The sequence below is a fragment of the Balaenoptera ricei genome, chromosome 8 (assembly GCF_028023285.1).
Source record: "Balaenoptera ricei isolate mBalRic1 chromosome 8, mBalRic1.hap2, whole genome shotgun sequence".
Taxonomy (NCBI): domain Eukaryota; kingdom Metazoa; phylum Chordata; class Mammalia; order Artiodactyla; family Balaenopteridae; genus Balaenoptera; species Balaenoptera ricei.
The window spans coordinates 102,334,185-102,348,526 of record NC_082646.1 but is presented as its reverse complement, the minus strand read 5'-3'; the positions used below and the strand labels follow the sequence as shown (position 1 = coordinate 102,348,526).

General features: G+C 37.8%; 2 protein-coding genes across 2 annotated transcripts; both read left to right on the top strand.

The window, feature by feature from the left end:
• Positions 1-558: 558 nt before the first annotated feature.
• On the top strand, positions 559-1,498 carry LOC132369995 (olfactory receptor 10W1). The gene is given in 3 exon segments (XM_059929721.1): positions 559-802; positions 805-855; positions 858-1,498. Coding segments are annotated over 3 exon segments (936 nt in total).
• A 10,606-nt stretch (positions 1,499-12,104) lies between these two features.
• On the top strand, positions 12,105-13,191 carry LOC132370224 (olfactory receptor 10Q1). The gene is given in 4 exon segments (XM_059929952.1): positions 12,105-12,120; positions 12,236-12,643; positions 12,646-13,069; positions 13,071-13,191. Coding segments are annotated over 4 exon segments (969 nt in total).
• The last annotated feature ends 1,151 nt before the right edge of the window (positions 13,192-14,342 follow it).

Here is a 14,342-nt window from a genome sequence, read left to right as displayed (position 1 = left end):
TTATGCCTGACACTGTCAGTCTCAGGCCTATGGCAGCTCTTTGCCCATGGGCATAGGGTTTGGTTTTTTTTCTTCATTTTCCATCATATCACTAGCTTTTCAGTGTTACATTCGTATATCCCTGAGTCAATACCTCAGGAGGCATTGTGTGTAAATAAATATATGAATGAATGAATAAATGAATAACTTCCTGCTCTTAACTTAACAACCCCTGCTCTCAAGAATTCCTCGACACTTTCTTGTGAGTTTACTGAAACAATTTAATTTTCATTCCACTTCTATTGAAAATAGCTTGGAATTCCACAAACTTCCTCTGCCTCTTTTCCTCAAAAAATTCTTATATAATTTAGACCAACTTTTGGAAGTTAGAATATAAGTTGTAGATATTTACATGAAAAAACTTAGTAAAAGGGGATGAAAAAGGAGAATTAGTTCTAATTCTTCTAGTTTTTAACTCCAGCCCTGATTTAGATCATAGCTCAAAGTATGAACCAATTTACCATCAGTCTGATTCTTTATTCTTTCTTTGTAACTCGACATAGAAAAGCTGTTAACTCAATGACCTGGGAAAATCGCTCAGTGTTAACAGAATTTGTGTTCCTGGCCTATCCCTCCCACCCAGAGCTGCGTGTCTTGTCCTTCCTTGGGATCAGCCTGGTTTATACATTGTTCGTCATTGGGAATGTCCTCATTTTGGTGGCCATCCAGACAGAAGCCTGCCTACACAAACCCATGTACTATTTCCTGAGCAGCCTCTTGGGAGTAGAAATATGCTACACGGCTGTGGTGGTGCCCCACATCCTGGCAACATCCTACAGTCAGCGAAAACCGTCCCCCTCCTGGGCTGTGCCACTCAGTTTTTCTCACTGGATCTGGCAGTGCCGATCGCTTCCTCTTGGCTATCATGGCCTATGACCGGTATCTTGCCATTTGCCACCCCTTGCGATACCCTCTCATCCTGACTTTAACTCTTTGTGTCCGCTTGGTTGCGGCCTCTGTGGTCATTGGCTTATTCCTGTCCTTACAGCTAGTGGTCTTCATCTTCTCTCTGCCGTTCTGCCCGGCTCGGAATATAGAGCACTTCTTTTGTGACGCACAGCCAGTGATGCGTCTCGTTTCTGCCAATAGCCTCTTCCGTGGGCAGTCAGCGCTGGTGGCAACCACACTAGCCATAGCTGTGCCTTTCTTCTTTATCACCACCTCCTACGCCTTCACTGTGGCCGCCGTGCTCAGGATTCGCTCAGCAGCTGGCCGCCACCGGGCCTTCTCCACCTGCTCCTCCCGCCCCACTGTGGTCCTGCTGCAGCATGGCTGCTGTACCTTCATGTACCGGTGCCCCAGCTCCAGCTACTACCCCAAACGAGATCAGTTCGTCTCCCTGGTGTACACATTGTGAACCCCAGTTCTCAACCCATTTGTCTACACCCTGAGGACCAGTGGGATGAAGGGGGCCATAGGGGGAGTTCTTACCCGGAATTGCCTCTTCCAGAAAAGCTAGGGGAGGGTATGACCTCTCAGGCAAGGGTTTGGTTGCAGCTTGCGCAAATTCTCATGCAACTAGAATTTCTCTCAGTGGATGTTAAAACTTACCTTAAAAATGGTATAAATGATGTGGATACTATTTAGCTATGTGTGCCAGAGATCTTTAACATGTTTCCACCATTTGACTCAATAATTTCTCTTCTAGAAAAGAATTAACAGATGAGCATAATACAATAGAAAGTGGCAAGTCTAAGACTGTGCCTCAGGTATCAGCTGGAAACAGATGGTTAATACAACGGTGTTTAACTGAAAAAAATTATAAAGGGACTATATTCAGAACTATGAGTAAGGGAAACAATAATTTGTGTCAAGGCACTTACATACTAGCAATAGCAGGAAGACGTTTTGACCCCCAGACCTCAGAGGCATAAGAGGGTACGGTATTATCAGAGACAAAAGAGAGCTAGATTTATCAAGATAAAACTCTTGGTTGGAACTATGTTGGAACTATGGCTTTGAAAAAAAGCAACTATTGATAGAACTATGACAGTGCAAGGAGAAAGTGGGAGATAAATACCCCAACCTCTCTCTGCTTGTGCCCTCCCATCTCTTGCCTGTTTCCCATTGGCCAAACCCAACTGGAAGCAAGAGGGCAGAGGAGACTGAGTATTTCAGCTCTCAGAAGTTAGCCTTTTGGAATGGGAAAGGACAGAAAAGGACTCTGAGAGTTAGGGGCAAACAGAATAATCAGGAAAAAATTGTTTATTATAGCATTTTATGTAAAAATGAAAATATGTTAATAATTATGTGCTTTCTTCACAATAAAGTATTAGATAAACAATTATTGTATGAAAGAGTATTATGCAGCCTTAAATTTATGTTTTCAAATACTAGTTATTAGTGATAGGTAACATGAATTAAGTACTTACTGTGCACTATAAATTATACATATGCATATATATTCTCTTAATCTTCAAAAAGCGTATGAAGACTGTTATTATCCTATTTCCAATGAGGGAACTGAGAGTTTAAGTACTTGGTGTAAGGTTATGCAGCTAATATGTGATGGAATTAGAATTTGTAATTTGAACCCAGGGATTCCAGATTCAGAGTCAATGTTTATTTGTATTTCCCTGGCAAAATGATGATGAGTACCTTTTATTGACTATTTGGATATCCTCTTTCGTGAAGTAATACATTAAGCATCTGCCAATTTTAAGTGGCTTTTTATCTATTTATGAGTTTATTACACATTCTGGATATAATTCCTTTGTCAGATATATTTATTGTTAACATATTCTTCCTAATTTTGACTTTCCCTTTCATTGATTTTTTTTTTCAACATCTTTATTGGAGTATAATTGCTCTACAATGGTGCATTAGCTTCTGTTGTATAACAAAGTGAATCAGCCATACGTATACACATAACCCCATATCCCCGCTCTCTTGCGTCTCCCTCCCAAACTCCCTACTCCACCCCTCTAGGTGGTCACAAAGCACCGAGCTGATCTCCCTGTGCTATGCAGCTGCTTCCCACCAGCCATTTGTCCATTTCTTTCAGGTTGTCCATTTTATTGGCATATAGTTTCTTGTAGTAATCTCTCATGATCCTTTGTATTTCTGCAGTGTCAGTTGTTATGTCTCCTTTTTCATTTCTAATTCTATTGATTTGAGTCTTCTCCCTTTTTTTCTTGATGAGTCTGGCTAATTGTTTGTCAATTTTGTTTGTTCTCAAAGAACCAGCTTTTAGTTTTATTGATCTTTGCTCTTGTTTTCTTCATTTCTTTTTCATTTATTTCTGATCTGATCTTTATGATTTCTTTCCTTCTGCTAACTTGGGGGGTTTTTTTGTTCTTTTTTCTCTAATTGCTTTAGGTGTAAAGCTATGTTGTTTTTTTGAGAAGTTTCTTGTTTCTTGAGGTAGGATTGTATTGCTATAAACCTCTCTCTTAGAACTGCTTTTGCTGCATCCCATAGGTTTTGGGTCATCGTGTTTTCATTGTCATTTGTTTCTAGGTATTTTTTGATTTCCTCTTTGATTTCTTCAGTGATCTCTTGGTTATTTAGTAGTGTATTGTTTAACCTCCATGTGTTTTTATATTTTACTCTTTTTTTCCTGTAATTGTTATCTAGTCTTATATCGTTGTGGTCGGAAACGATACTTGATATGATTTCCATTTTCTTAAATTTACCAAGGCTTGATATGTGACCCAAGGTATGATCTATCCTGGAGAATGTTCTATGAGCACTTGAGAAGAAAGTGTATTCTGTTGTTTTTGGATCGAATGTCTTATAAATATCAATTAAGTCCAGCTTGTTTAATGCGTCATTTAAAGCTTGTGTTTCCTTATTTATTTTCATTTTGGATGATCTGTCCATTGGTGAAAGTGAGGTGTTAAAGTCCCCTACTCTTATTGTGTTACTGTGATTTCCACTTTTATGGCTGTTAGCCTTTGCCTTATGTATTGAGGTGCTCCTATATTGGGTACATAAATATTTACAATTGTTATATCTTCTTATAGTTGAGGTGAGAAGAAGGTTTTTTGGAAGTTCAGAGAAGGAGTACCTATCACTAGAGTTGGGGAAAGATGAGGATCAAGGAAAGCTTTCTAGGGGAGATGACACCTGAACTGAGCTCTGAAGGAGAAGATGTAGCTAAGGAGCAGAAGGAGAAGAGTGTCCAAGGAGGAAGGAATAGATAATGCCAAGTCCCCAGAGCAAGAGGGACCATGGGAAGGAACTGAAAGTGGTTCAGTAGATCTGGGGCAGAAAGTGCAATAAGGAGAATGGAAAAAGAACACCTACTAGAAGTCAGGCAGAATACTTGATTCATCTTACTGTTAATTCTCACAATAACTCTGTAGGGTAACTATATCATACCCTTTGTAGCTAAAAATCTGAGATTCATAGAGATTAAGTAACTTTGTCCATGGTTCTAAAACTATTAAATGTCAGATCCAGAACCCACACTCTTATTGAGAGATCAAATGTCTCTTAATTATCTTGATCTTGGTAATCATTTCAAAATGTATATGTAGATATCAAATCATCATATTGTATAACTTAAATATATACAATTACATTTGTCAATTTTTCCTCAATAAAGCTGGTGGTGGGGGGAACTAAAATAAAAGTTATAATTAACTTGGGAATGGCACAGTGGTCACATTAGGGGAAATCGTTTGGAACAGGAGAAGTTTTAAAGAGTTTTCAAATTGTTCTACAAAAGATGTTGCTTCTCTTGTGAGCACAGTATCAGACTGAGCTTGGGCATGTTTTTCAGCATCACTGTCAGAATCATACTGTGTCCTTTCTGCATGGATGTTTGCACTCTCTTAAATAAGTTACATAGCCTTTGTTGTAGATGAAACGTGAGATAGACTCAAGGCATGTATGTACACTTTACACTCTGGTAACTAATCAAATAGAACGTAGATTCTGGCCCCAGATATGCTCATAACTAGCCATATGCCTCTGAATAAGGCTGAATCTCAGTAGACCTTGGTTTTTGCATGCAGGATATATGTGGGACTAGGTGCCTCTGAAGTTCCCTTACAGTTCCCAGGTATAGAGATTCAACTTTATATATGCTTTATAAATGAGCACACATTTGACCTATGACTGGGCTTTGCTATGGTTTCATGGGTCCCTGACATTTTCACAAGTGCTTTGGTTTTATATGCACAGTGTTTGTGGATTAGCAGCAAGCATACCTTACACCTTGTAATACTGCTTCATCAGTCATTGAGGATAACAGTTAACTAGATGAGTTTCCCAACATTATCAAACTAATTGTTTCAACAAGCACATCAATAGTTTAACTGTTGTGCTTTCCACCATCCATTAATCAAGTGAATCTACCCGATCAAAGCCCTCCTTTTTTGCATGCAGCAGACAAATATAGGCAAAATAACCATTGGACTGAGAAAGCCCCAATCTATGTAGGGCTAAAGCAATGGCAGCATAACTGGGTTATAGAAGGTGCCACTGGATATTGGCTTTGAAAGGAAGTTTAAAGGACATGAGATTTAACTACAAAATAATTCAATCTAGTTCAAATCAAATTAATTGTGATAGAGATATACTGGTGAACAAGACAGGCATTCTTGCCCTTGTGGTGCTTAAAAATAGCCCCGATTGAAATGTTTATCAAAATGGCATTGCCAGGAGTTGAGTGTTCCACAAGGAAGGAATGTGGGCACCCAGAAATAAAGTGAATTCTGTGAGTAGCAAAGATAACAGGGTTGCAAGATTCTCTGAAAAGAGTTTTGGGAAGAGTAGTAGAAGACTGAGAAGAATAAATGCAGCTTTATGGATTTACATGGATTGTTAAGTAATAAAGAAATGAAGTTTTGAATGCCTCTTGAAATACAATAGGATGATAAAGATTCAAATGTATTTACACAGAGCTCTTTTGGACGTGAAATAAAGAGCTGGCACCAGGATGATGTCTATCAAGAACTTTTTTAGATCCAATCAACCCCTCACACATAAGCCAGATGAAAATGTTGAAATGGTCAGATTTTTCATTTGTGCCAATGGAGAGATTACTTTAAGGTCAGTGGCCAAAACAGATGAATTGGAATGACAAAATCAATTACTTATGGTTGAAAACTTGAACATGAGGAAAATTTTCACAAAGATTTTGCCACGCATCTTGAATGGTACACCTAATAGCACTGATAATATTTATTCTTTTTTAAAAAAATTTATTTATTTATTTATTTATTTATGGCTGTGTTGGGTCTTCGTTTCTGTGCGAGGGCTTTCTCTAGTTGTGGCAAGCGGGGGCCACTCTTCATCGCGGTGCGCGGGCCTCTCACTATCGCGGCCTCTCTTGTTGCGGAGCACAGGCTCCAGATGCGCAGGCTCAGTAGTTGTGGCTCACGGGCTTAGTTGCTCCGCGGCATGTGGGATCCTCCCAGACCAGGGCTCGTACCCGTGTCCCCTGCATTGGCAGGCAGATTCTCAACCACTGCACCACCAGGGAAGCCCCGATAATATTTATTCTTACATTTCAAAAAAAAGCTGAAGATAAACATATGTTTCTACTCACAACAATGTTATCTTCACCAACTCCTGTTCTGATCAAACTCTATAGTGCAAAATGGGGCCACCTGGTTAATTTACTATATTTTATCTCACCGTACCTCAAATATTTTGCTATTAAGTAATAAAAAGCAAATGCATTCTCCAAGTGTGAACATACGTCACAACTAATGATATTCAAGAAAATGTGCAGTCTTTTAAAATAACCCCCAGAGGCAATCCTAAAATGGTTTGAAAGAAACACCATTAGAGTAAGTGCAAAACCTTTGAAAGTGACCATTGAAAGGGAAAACCCTTATATGTAAGTACAAAATTTGATGCATTTTATTTTTTAATAGATTATAGCCTCACCTTGAATATATGTGCTAGTTTTTTTCCCTTGAAATTGCCCTAGTATAACTTGTCCTGGCAGACATCAGGCTCCAATACTATATATCTTCCATTATCCACAGATTAAGTATGTTTTGCAGCAAATCTTGCTCATTTGATATTCAAGCCTTAATAAGATAGATTCTTTTTTAAATGTTTTCCTGAGCCAAAAGGTCTATCTTACTTGGCTTTGATGGTATATAATCACATTATTTTACTGAAATGTCTCATCCATTTTATTTTATTCTTCTTCCTTTTCTCTTTTACTCTTCTTCTGATTTTCAAGGTTTAGCAGTGCAACTGCAAGGCCTGGGAGGATACAACTCTAGAGGATCCTCACTGTCTACTTTGGAAAAGATAAGAACTGAAGGGTAAATATCCAAGGGAAACTCACCATCATGAGAAAAGAGAAAGGAAGGCAGTTGTGTTCACTGGACACCTGTTATGTCCAGTGTTATATCCAGGCACATTTTATATTTGAAACATTTAATTTTCATAAAGTCCTCATAATGCTCCATATTCACATCTCCAATCACACATTAGTGAATCAAGGCTCATCAAGTAACATAATTAAGTAAAAATTAAATTAGCAAATAAGGGTAGTTTTCACACCCAGATCTAATTGACTACAAAAATCCATGCGATTAACACTCTACCATTCTTCCTTCCCAACATTATGTTAAAATAACAAAAGACAAAGGAAAATTTTAAATGTATTATATGATTGCAAAATTGGGTATATTCATTGTAAAATTTGTAAATATAGAAATTTGTAAAATTTGTAAATATAGAAGCCATAAACTAAAATCCCACCAACCTGGTATACTCATTGTTAACATTTTAAGGTATGTTCTTTTATTTTTTATGAACAGAAATAATTATTTTTTAAATGGAATCATGATTTAACACTTGTTTATAATCTGTTTTTGCATGAGCTTCCCAATCTTACTAAGTATTTTTCTGCAACATCATTTTCAAATGACTGCAGTGTTCCATCACATGGATAGACCACAGTGAATTTAAGCATTTTCTCATTATTGATATTTACAATTTTTCACCATTATATTGAAAACTTTAATGAACACTCCTGTCAACAATTTTATGCACATACACATGGTTAGTTTCTAAAAAATTCCTTAATACATTTTTGCTGAATCAAAATGAATGCATTTCTTCAAGTCTTTTATTGTATATTATCAGATTGCACTCCACACATCTTTATAGCACTTTATACTTCCAGTAGCAATATTTGGGAATATATTCCTCTTCGCAACTTTCACAACCAGGTATTATCTTTCTTCTAAAACTGTTGGTTTCTAAGCAGAAAATAGTATCCAATTTTATTTAAATTTATATTTATTTGAATAATAATGAAATTGAATTTTTATATTTTTGTTTGCCTTTGAATTCTTCTTTTTTGAATTGCCTGTTTTTCTGATGATGATTTTTTTCTGGGTTATAAAATTTCATTTTCTATTCAGTTTGCTTATTGTACTTTTGACACACAAAATTTTTAAATTTTTATTCTGTCAAAATATCAATACTTTTATGTTCTCTGCTCATTTGGTTTTAAGTCACTTGGTTGTACTCTGAGATCTGAAAAATATTTATCTACACTATCTTCTAGTTTTCTTCCACTTTTTAAAATATTTGAATGTCAGGACTTCCCTGACGGTCCAGTGGTTAAGACTCTGTGCTTCCAATGCAGGCGGCACGGGTTCAATCTCTGATCAGGGAAATAAGACCCCACATGCTGCGTGGCCAAAAGAATGAAAAATAAATTAAAAAATAAAAATATTGGAATTTTAATGTAATAAAATTACATCATTACAAAAATGAATCCAAATGGTCTAATTAGGCTTGGGTGAAATTCAACTGACTTATAGACATACAATTCAATTTGTGGTTGTAGGAATGTTCAAACATATCAGAGAATAAGCCATAGGTCTTTTGTGTTCAGTACTTCATGGTCATAATCTAGTATATTGTACAGAGGGGATGAGGAGCATTGGTTACTCTGACACATCAGTTAAGTAAGAATTAGTTGAGACTCCCTACTACGTTCCGTTTGGAACTAACCACCATAATGAATATCTTATTCATCTCAATTTTTCAGTTTGTTCTGTGATGTTTTAAATTAAACAATCAAATCTTCTGCATCCTTTTTCTGTCTTCTTGCATTGGCTATGTCATAAAACACAATGCTAAATAAAAGTGATGCTAGCCATTTTATGTCAATATATGTAAACTTGGTTGAATTTTTTCTAATGTAAATGTGAGACTCCTTTAATAAAACATAAACCTCACTTAAACTTATTTTCAGAAGTGAAAAATTTACTTTTCTCAGCTTATGTTAAGCTATTTTATCTTACATGTTTGTTCACATTTTCCTTTGTTTTCAGCTTTTTTCTCTCTGCACAATATTTACTTTTTTAAATTGGTATATTTACTTTTTAAAATCAGGTCGTTTGGAGTGGATATGCTGTGTGTATATTCTGCTGATGATTATTATTCAGAATTACATGTTTGAATAGAGATTTCTCTAATTAGTCACATCTACATGAAATAGCTCTTGAATCCTTCCTTCCATAGATTGAGGAAATTAGTATACTTTCATTTCTCCCATCCTTCCCCACCAATTTCCCAGTTGTATAATTTGTGGTTTTAAATATGCATAGCTATTTTAATGTTTTTGCATTTTATATTATGTATGTTTTCAATAATTATTCTTAGAAGTTTTTTGCTTTTAACAATATTTGCATTAACCATTTAGTGTTAAATATATATTTTACTCTTTGATTTCTCAAATCAGGTTTTTATATTACAACTTCCTCAATCTTGAATTATATGTTCTAATTAATCACCCAGCAACCCAGAGTTTTTGTTGAGGAATTGTTTTAATTGTATTTAGAATGGTATGCAAGCATTTTATCACGCTTCACTTTATTGTGCTTCACAGATCTTGCATCTTTTTTTTTTTTTTTACAAATTGAAGGTTTGTGGCAACCTTGTATCAAGCAAGTCTTTCGGCACCATTTTTCCAACAACATTTGCTCACTTCATGCTTCTGCGTCACATTTTGGTAATTCTTGTAATATTTCAAACCTTTTCATTATCGTTATATTTTTTACAATGATCTGTGATCAGTGATCTTTGATGTCACTATTGCAAATCTGAGGCTCAGATAATTGTTAGCATTTTTTAGCAACAAAGCATTTTTTAATTAAGGTATGCCCATTTTTTAGACATAATGCTATTGCACACTTAATAGACTATAATATGGTGTAAACACAACTTTATATACACTGGGAAACCAAAAACGTTGTAACTTGCTTTATCACAATATTCATTTTCTTTCTGTGGTCTGGAACTGAGCCCACATCTCCGAGGTATGCCTGTGTTTCCTGAACCCTTGTTAATCTGAGAAAATCTTTCTGTTGCTTTTTTAAATTTATTTATTTATTTATTTATTTATTTATTTATTTATTTATTGGCTGTGTTGGGTCTTCGTTTCTGTGCGAGGGCTTTCTCTAGTTGTGGCAAGCGGCGGCCACTCTTCATCGCGGTGCGCGGGCCTCTCACTATCGCGGCCTCTCTTGTTGCAGAGCACAGGCTCCAGACGCGCAGGCTCAGTAATTGTGGCTCATGGGCCTAGTTGCTCCGCAGCATGTGGGATCTTCCCAGACCAGGGCTCGAACCCGTGTCCCCTGCATTGGCAGGCAGATTCTCAACCACTGCGCCACCAGGGAAGCCCCTTTCTGTTGCTTTTGAGCATATATCGCTAAACCTGGGTATAGTATTCTTTCACAAGAATTTTTCTTAAAACTCTGTAGACATTGCTCTATTGTCTCATGGGGTTTTGTATTGAAAATAAAATTGTAGTCCAAACTGTAGAAAGTGCTTACTTGACAGGTATTTTCCCCTTCCCAGATGCTCATAAAACTCTTACTCACCTGATTGTTTTAATGCCTATTTGAATTCTGCTATTGTATTTTTAGTTTTCTTATTGTCTTTTCTTCCCTCAAGCAGCGCCACTTCATTTTTACCTGATTCCTTTACAGGTTCCTTTCATCTGAATCTGTCCAAGTCTTAAAAGTTTAGGTTCATGGTTGGAAACTTTTTTTAAATACTCAAATAAGAGGAAATAGATAAAGAATATATATCAGAAAGGATTGGAATAAAAGGTGTTTGCCTAGTTTTATATGGACTCAAAACTGGATGAAAAGTGAAAAATTCATGAATAAATTATAGTATAGCCATAAAAAATGGGATACCATAAAGCAATGGAAAGAACAGTCTTGCTATACAAAACAGCAAAAATAACTTTGCAGACATAATGTTGAAGCCAATTACAATAAAGTACACACTTTCTTATTACATATATAAATTGAAGCTTAAACTAATCTTCAGTGATAAAAGTCAAGAGAGTAGTTATCTTTGTGAAGGATAAGGACTGAGAGAAGACATAAAGAATGCTTGTAGTTTACTGGAATTGTTCTATTTCTTAATCTTGGTAGTGTTTATATTGGTATATTTACTGTGTAAAAAACAGATCAAACTGTACACTTAGAATTTGTAAAGTTCTCTGTATGTATGCTATATTTCAAAAAGAATGTTTACCAAAAAAGTAAACATCACGTCCACTTATCTAATTTTGAAACTATCTACAGCTAGATCGGCCCTCCCTATCCGTGTGTTCTGCATCCGTGGGTTCAACCAATCAACAATAGAAAATATCTGAAAAAAAAAATTTCCGGAAAGTTCCAAAAAGCAAAACTTGAATTTGCCAGGCACCAGCAACTATTTACATAGCATTTACATTGTATTAGGTATTATGAGTAATCTAGAGAGTATGTAAAGTAAACGGGAAGATGTGTGTAGGTTATAGGCAAATACTATCCAATTTTATAAAAGCGACTTGAGCATTCATGGATTTTGATATCCAAGGAGGTCCTGGAAGCAATCCCCCATGGATAACAAAGTAAAATTGTATGCAACTCTTTAGTTTAATTAAATACAAGCAAAGAGTTAGCGTTTGTCAATTGGATTTTAAATACCAGAGTTAAAAAAAAGAAAAAGTTTCTCCGGGAACATCTGGCGACATCTCTGTCACCAGAAACTTTTACAGATTAGAATCTATCCCGTTCATGAAGATTTTCAAGGAATAAGATACCATGCCCTCTATTGTGAATTCATTCCCAAACATGGAGATTGGAAACGGTATACTAAATAGGTAATTCCAAATCAAAAATCAAATTTTAAATGCCTGATTCTACTCAGGCAATTAAGTAACTCAGTAAAGGAAGGTTCAGCACTTTCTGGTCTTCTTTTGCAGGAGACAAGTGTGCTAGAAGCCCTGTCCTCAACCAATCCGGCCCCACTGAGTTTGTGTTTCGAGTCTTCACCACCGTCCTGGAATGCCAGGCCCTCCTCTTCATCCTCTTCCTCCTTCTCTACTTGATGATCCTTTGCGGCAATACAGCCATCATCTGGGCAGTGTAAGCACACAGCGCCCTCCGCACCCCTATGTATTTCTTCCGGTCCAATCTGTCTTTCCTGGAAATCTGCTACACCTCTGTTGTGGTGCCTTTGATGCTTTCCCACATTCTGGAGGCCCGGAAGCCCATTCCCTTAGCTACTCGTGGGACCCAAATGTTCCTTTACGTCACGCTTGGCAGCACTGACTGTTTTCTCTTGGCAGTCACGGCCTATGACCGCTATGTGGCCATCTGCCACCCACTTCACGACCACTCATCATGACCCAGAAGCTGTGCATCCAAATGGTGGTCTGTGCCGTGGGCCTGGCCCTCTTCCTCCCCCTGCAGCTCACCTCCTTAATCTTCCCCCTGCCCTTCTGCGGGCACCGCCGGGAAATCAACCACTTCCTGCGTGATGTGCCGCCGGTCCTGCGGCTGGCCTGCGCAGACACCCGCTTGCACCAGGCTGTCCTCTATGCCGTGAGCCTCCTCGTTCGGACCGTCCCCTTCGTCCTCATTTCTGTCTCCTGTGTGTTCATCACCTCCGCCATCCTGCGCATCCGTTCTGCTGAGGGCCGCCACCCAGCCTTCTCCGCCTGCTTCTCCCACCTCACCGTGGTCTTGCTGCAGTGTGGCTGCTGCAGCCTGGTCTACCTACGTCCACGGTCCAGCACCCCAGAGGACGAGGATCGCCCTGGTCTACACTTCTGTCACCCCCTTACTCAACCCCCTGATTTACACTCTGCGGAACAAGGACGTCAAAGGCGTTCTGAGGAATGCCGTCATCAGTAAAGCAGCTTCTGATACCAACTGAAGGCTTAGGGGGACTGGGGTGGGTGTCTGTCGCTTGAGATGATAATGACAAATATAGCATTATAATACTTACTGTCCCACACTTTGCAGTTAATATGTTTTGTTTTGTTTTGGGTTTTTTGTTGTTGTTGTTTTTGTTTGTTTGTTTGCTTGCTATACTTGTCCCATGTCTACAATCTATACTCATTTTCCTGAAGCGCTTCGAATAAGATTTGAAAATTTGGATAAAACTTTCAATGAAGGAGCTCTAGGCTGCTAGTCTGACTTAAAGATCACAGCTCACCCATGGCAATTGTTCTATCAACACCCCCCCAAACATGCTGTGAATGAAAGTTGATACCTTTAGACCTTTAGACATCCTGCCTCCTGAGGAGACAATGATTTCAATTTATCCCATGAAGCATGCATTAAGTAGGGACTATCCATAAAAACCTGTATTTTACTTAAAGAAATATATTTTATTATTATTTCGGAAATGAACGTATGGCAAGCAATAGCTTATTTAATGCATCCATTTCCTTCATTCCATCCATCCCACCTGGTCACCTTCATTTTCTTTCATTCTGCCATGGCAAGATATGGTCAGGAATTAGCATTCATTGACTAAGCACCTACTAGGTGCTAGCCATGTTAGAGTATGGAAAGCTGCATCTGGATGATGCCAGGACTGCCGGCATGTGCTCTCTGTTCTGGTGGCTTTCACGTCGTCTTTTTGCTGTTCCTCCTTTCTCACTTCCTCCTGTGTCTTCATAACGGCTGCTGCTCAGATCCACGCAGCGGGTGGCATTACTGTTTCTCCCACCTCCACAAGGTCTAGCTGCCACATGTGCACCAACTACAGGTAAACAGTCAAGTAGAATTGGCTCCCTCTCTGGTTTTCACACCTGACTTCACGCTGCCCAACCTTCTTATTTACACCCTGAGGAAAAATGAGGTGAAGAGGGCTCCCAGTACAGTTCTTTTTTTTTTCTTTTGCACTTCTCAAAATTTTTTTAAAACATACAGGGAAAAACCTGATTATTTTATGAAGAATGTGGTTTCTCAGTAAGAAAACAGAATCTTCTGAGTAATCCTTAACTTCAGTGGGAGAAACCCATTATTTCTTGTTTTTTTAATTTTTATTTATTTATTTCTTAATTTTTAAATGTTATT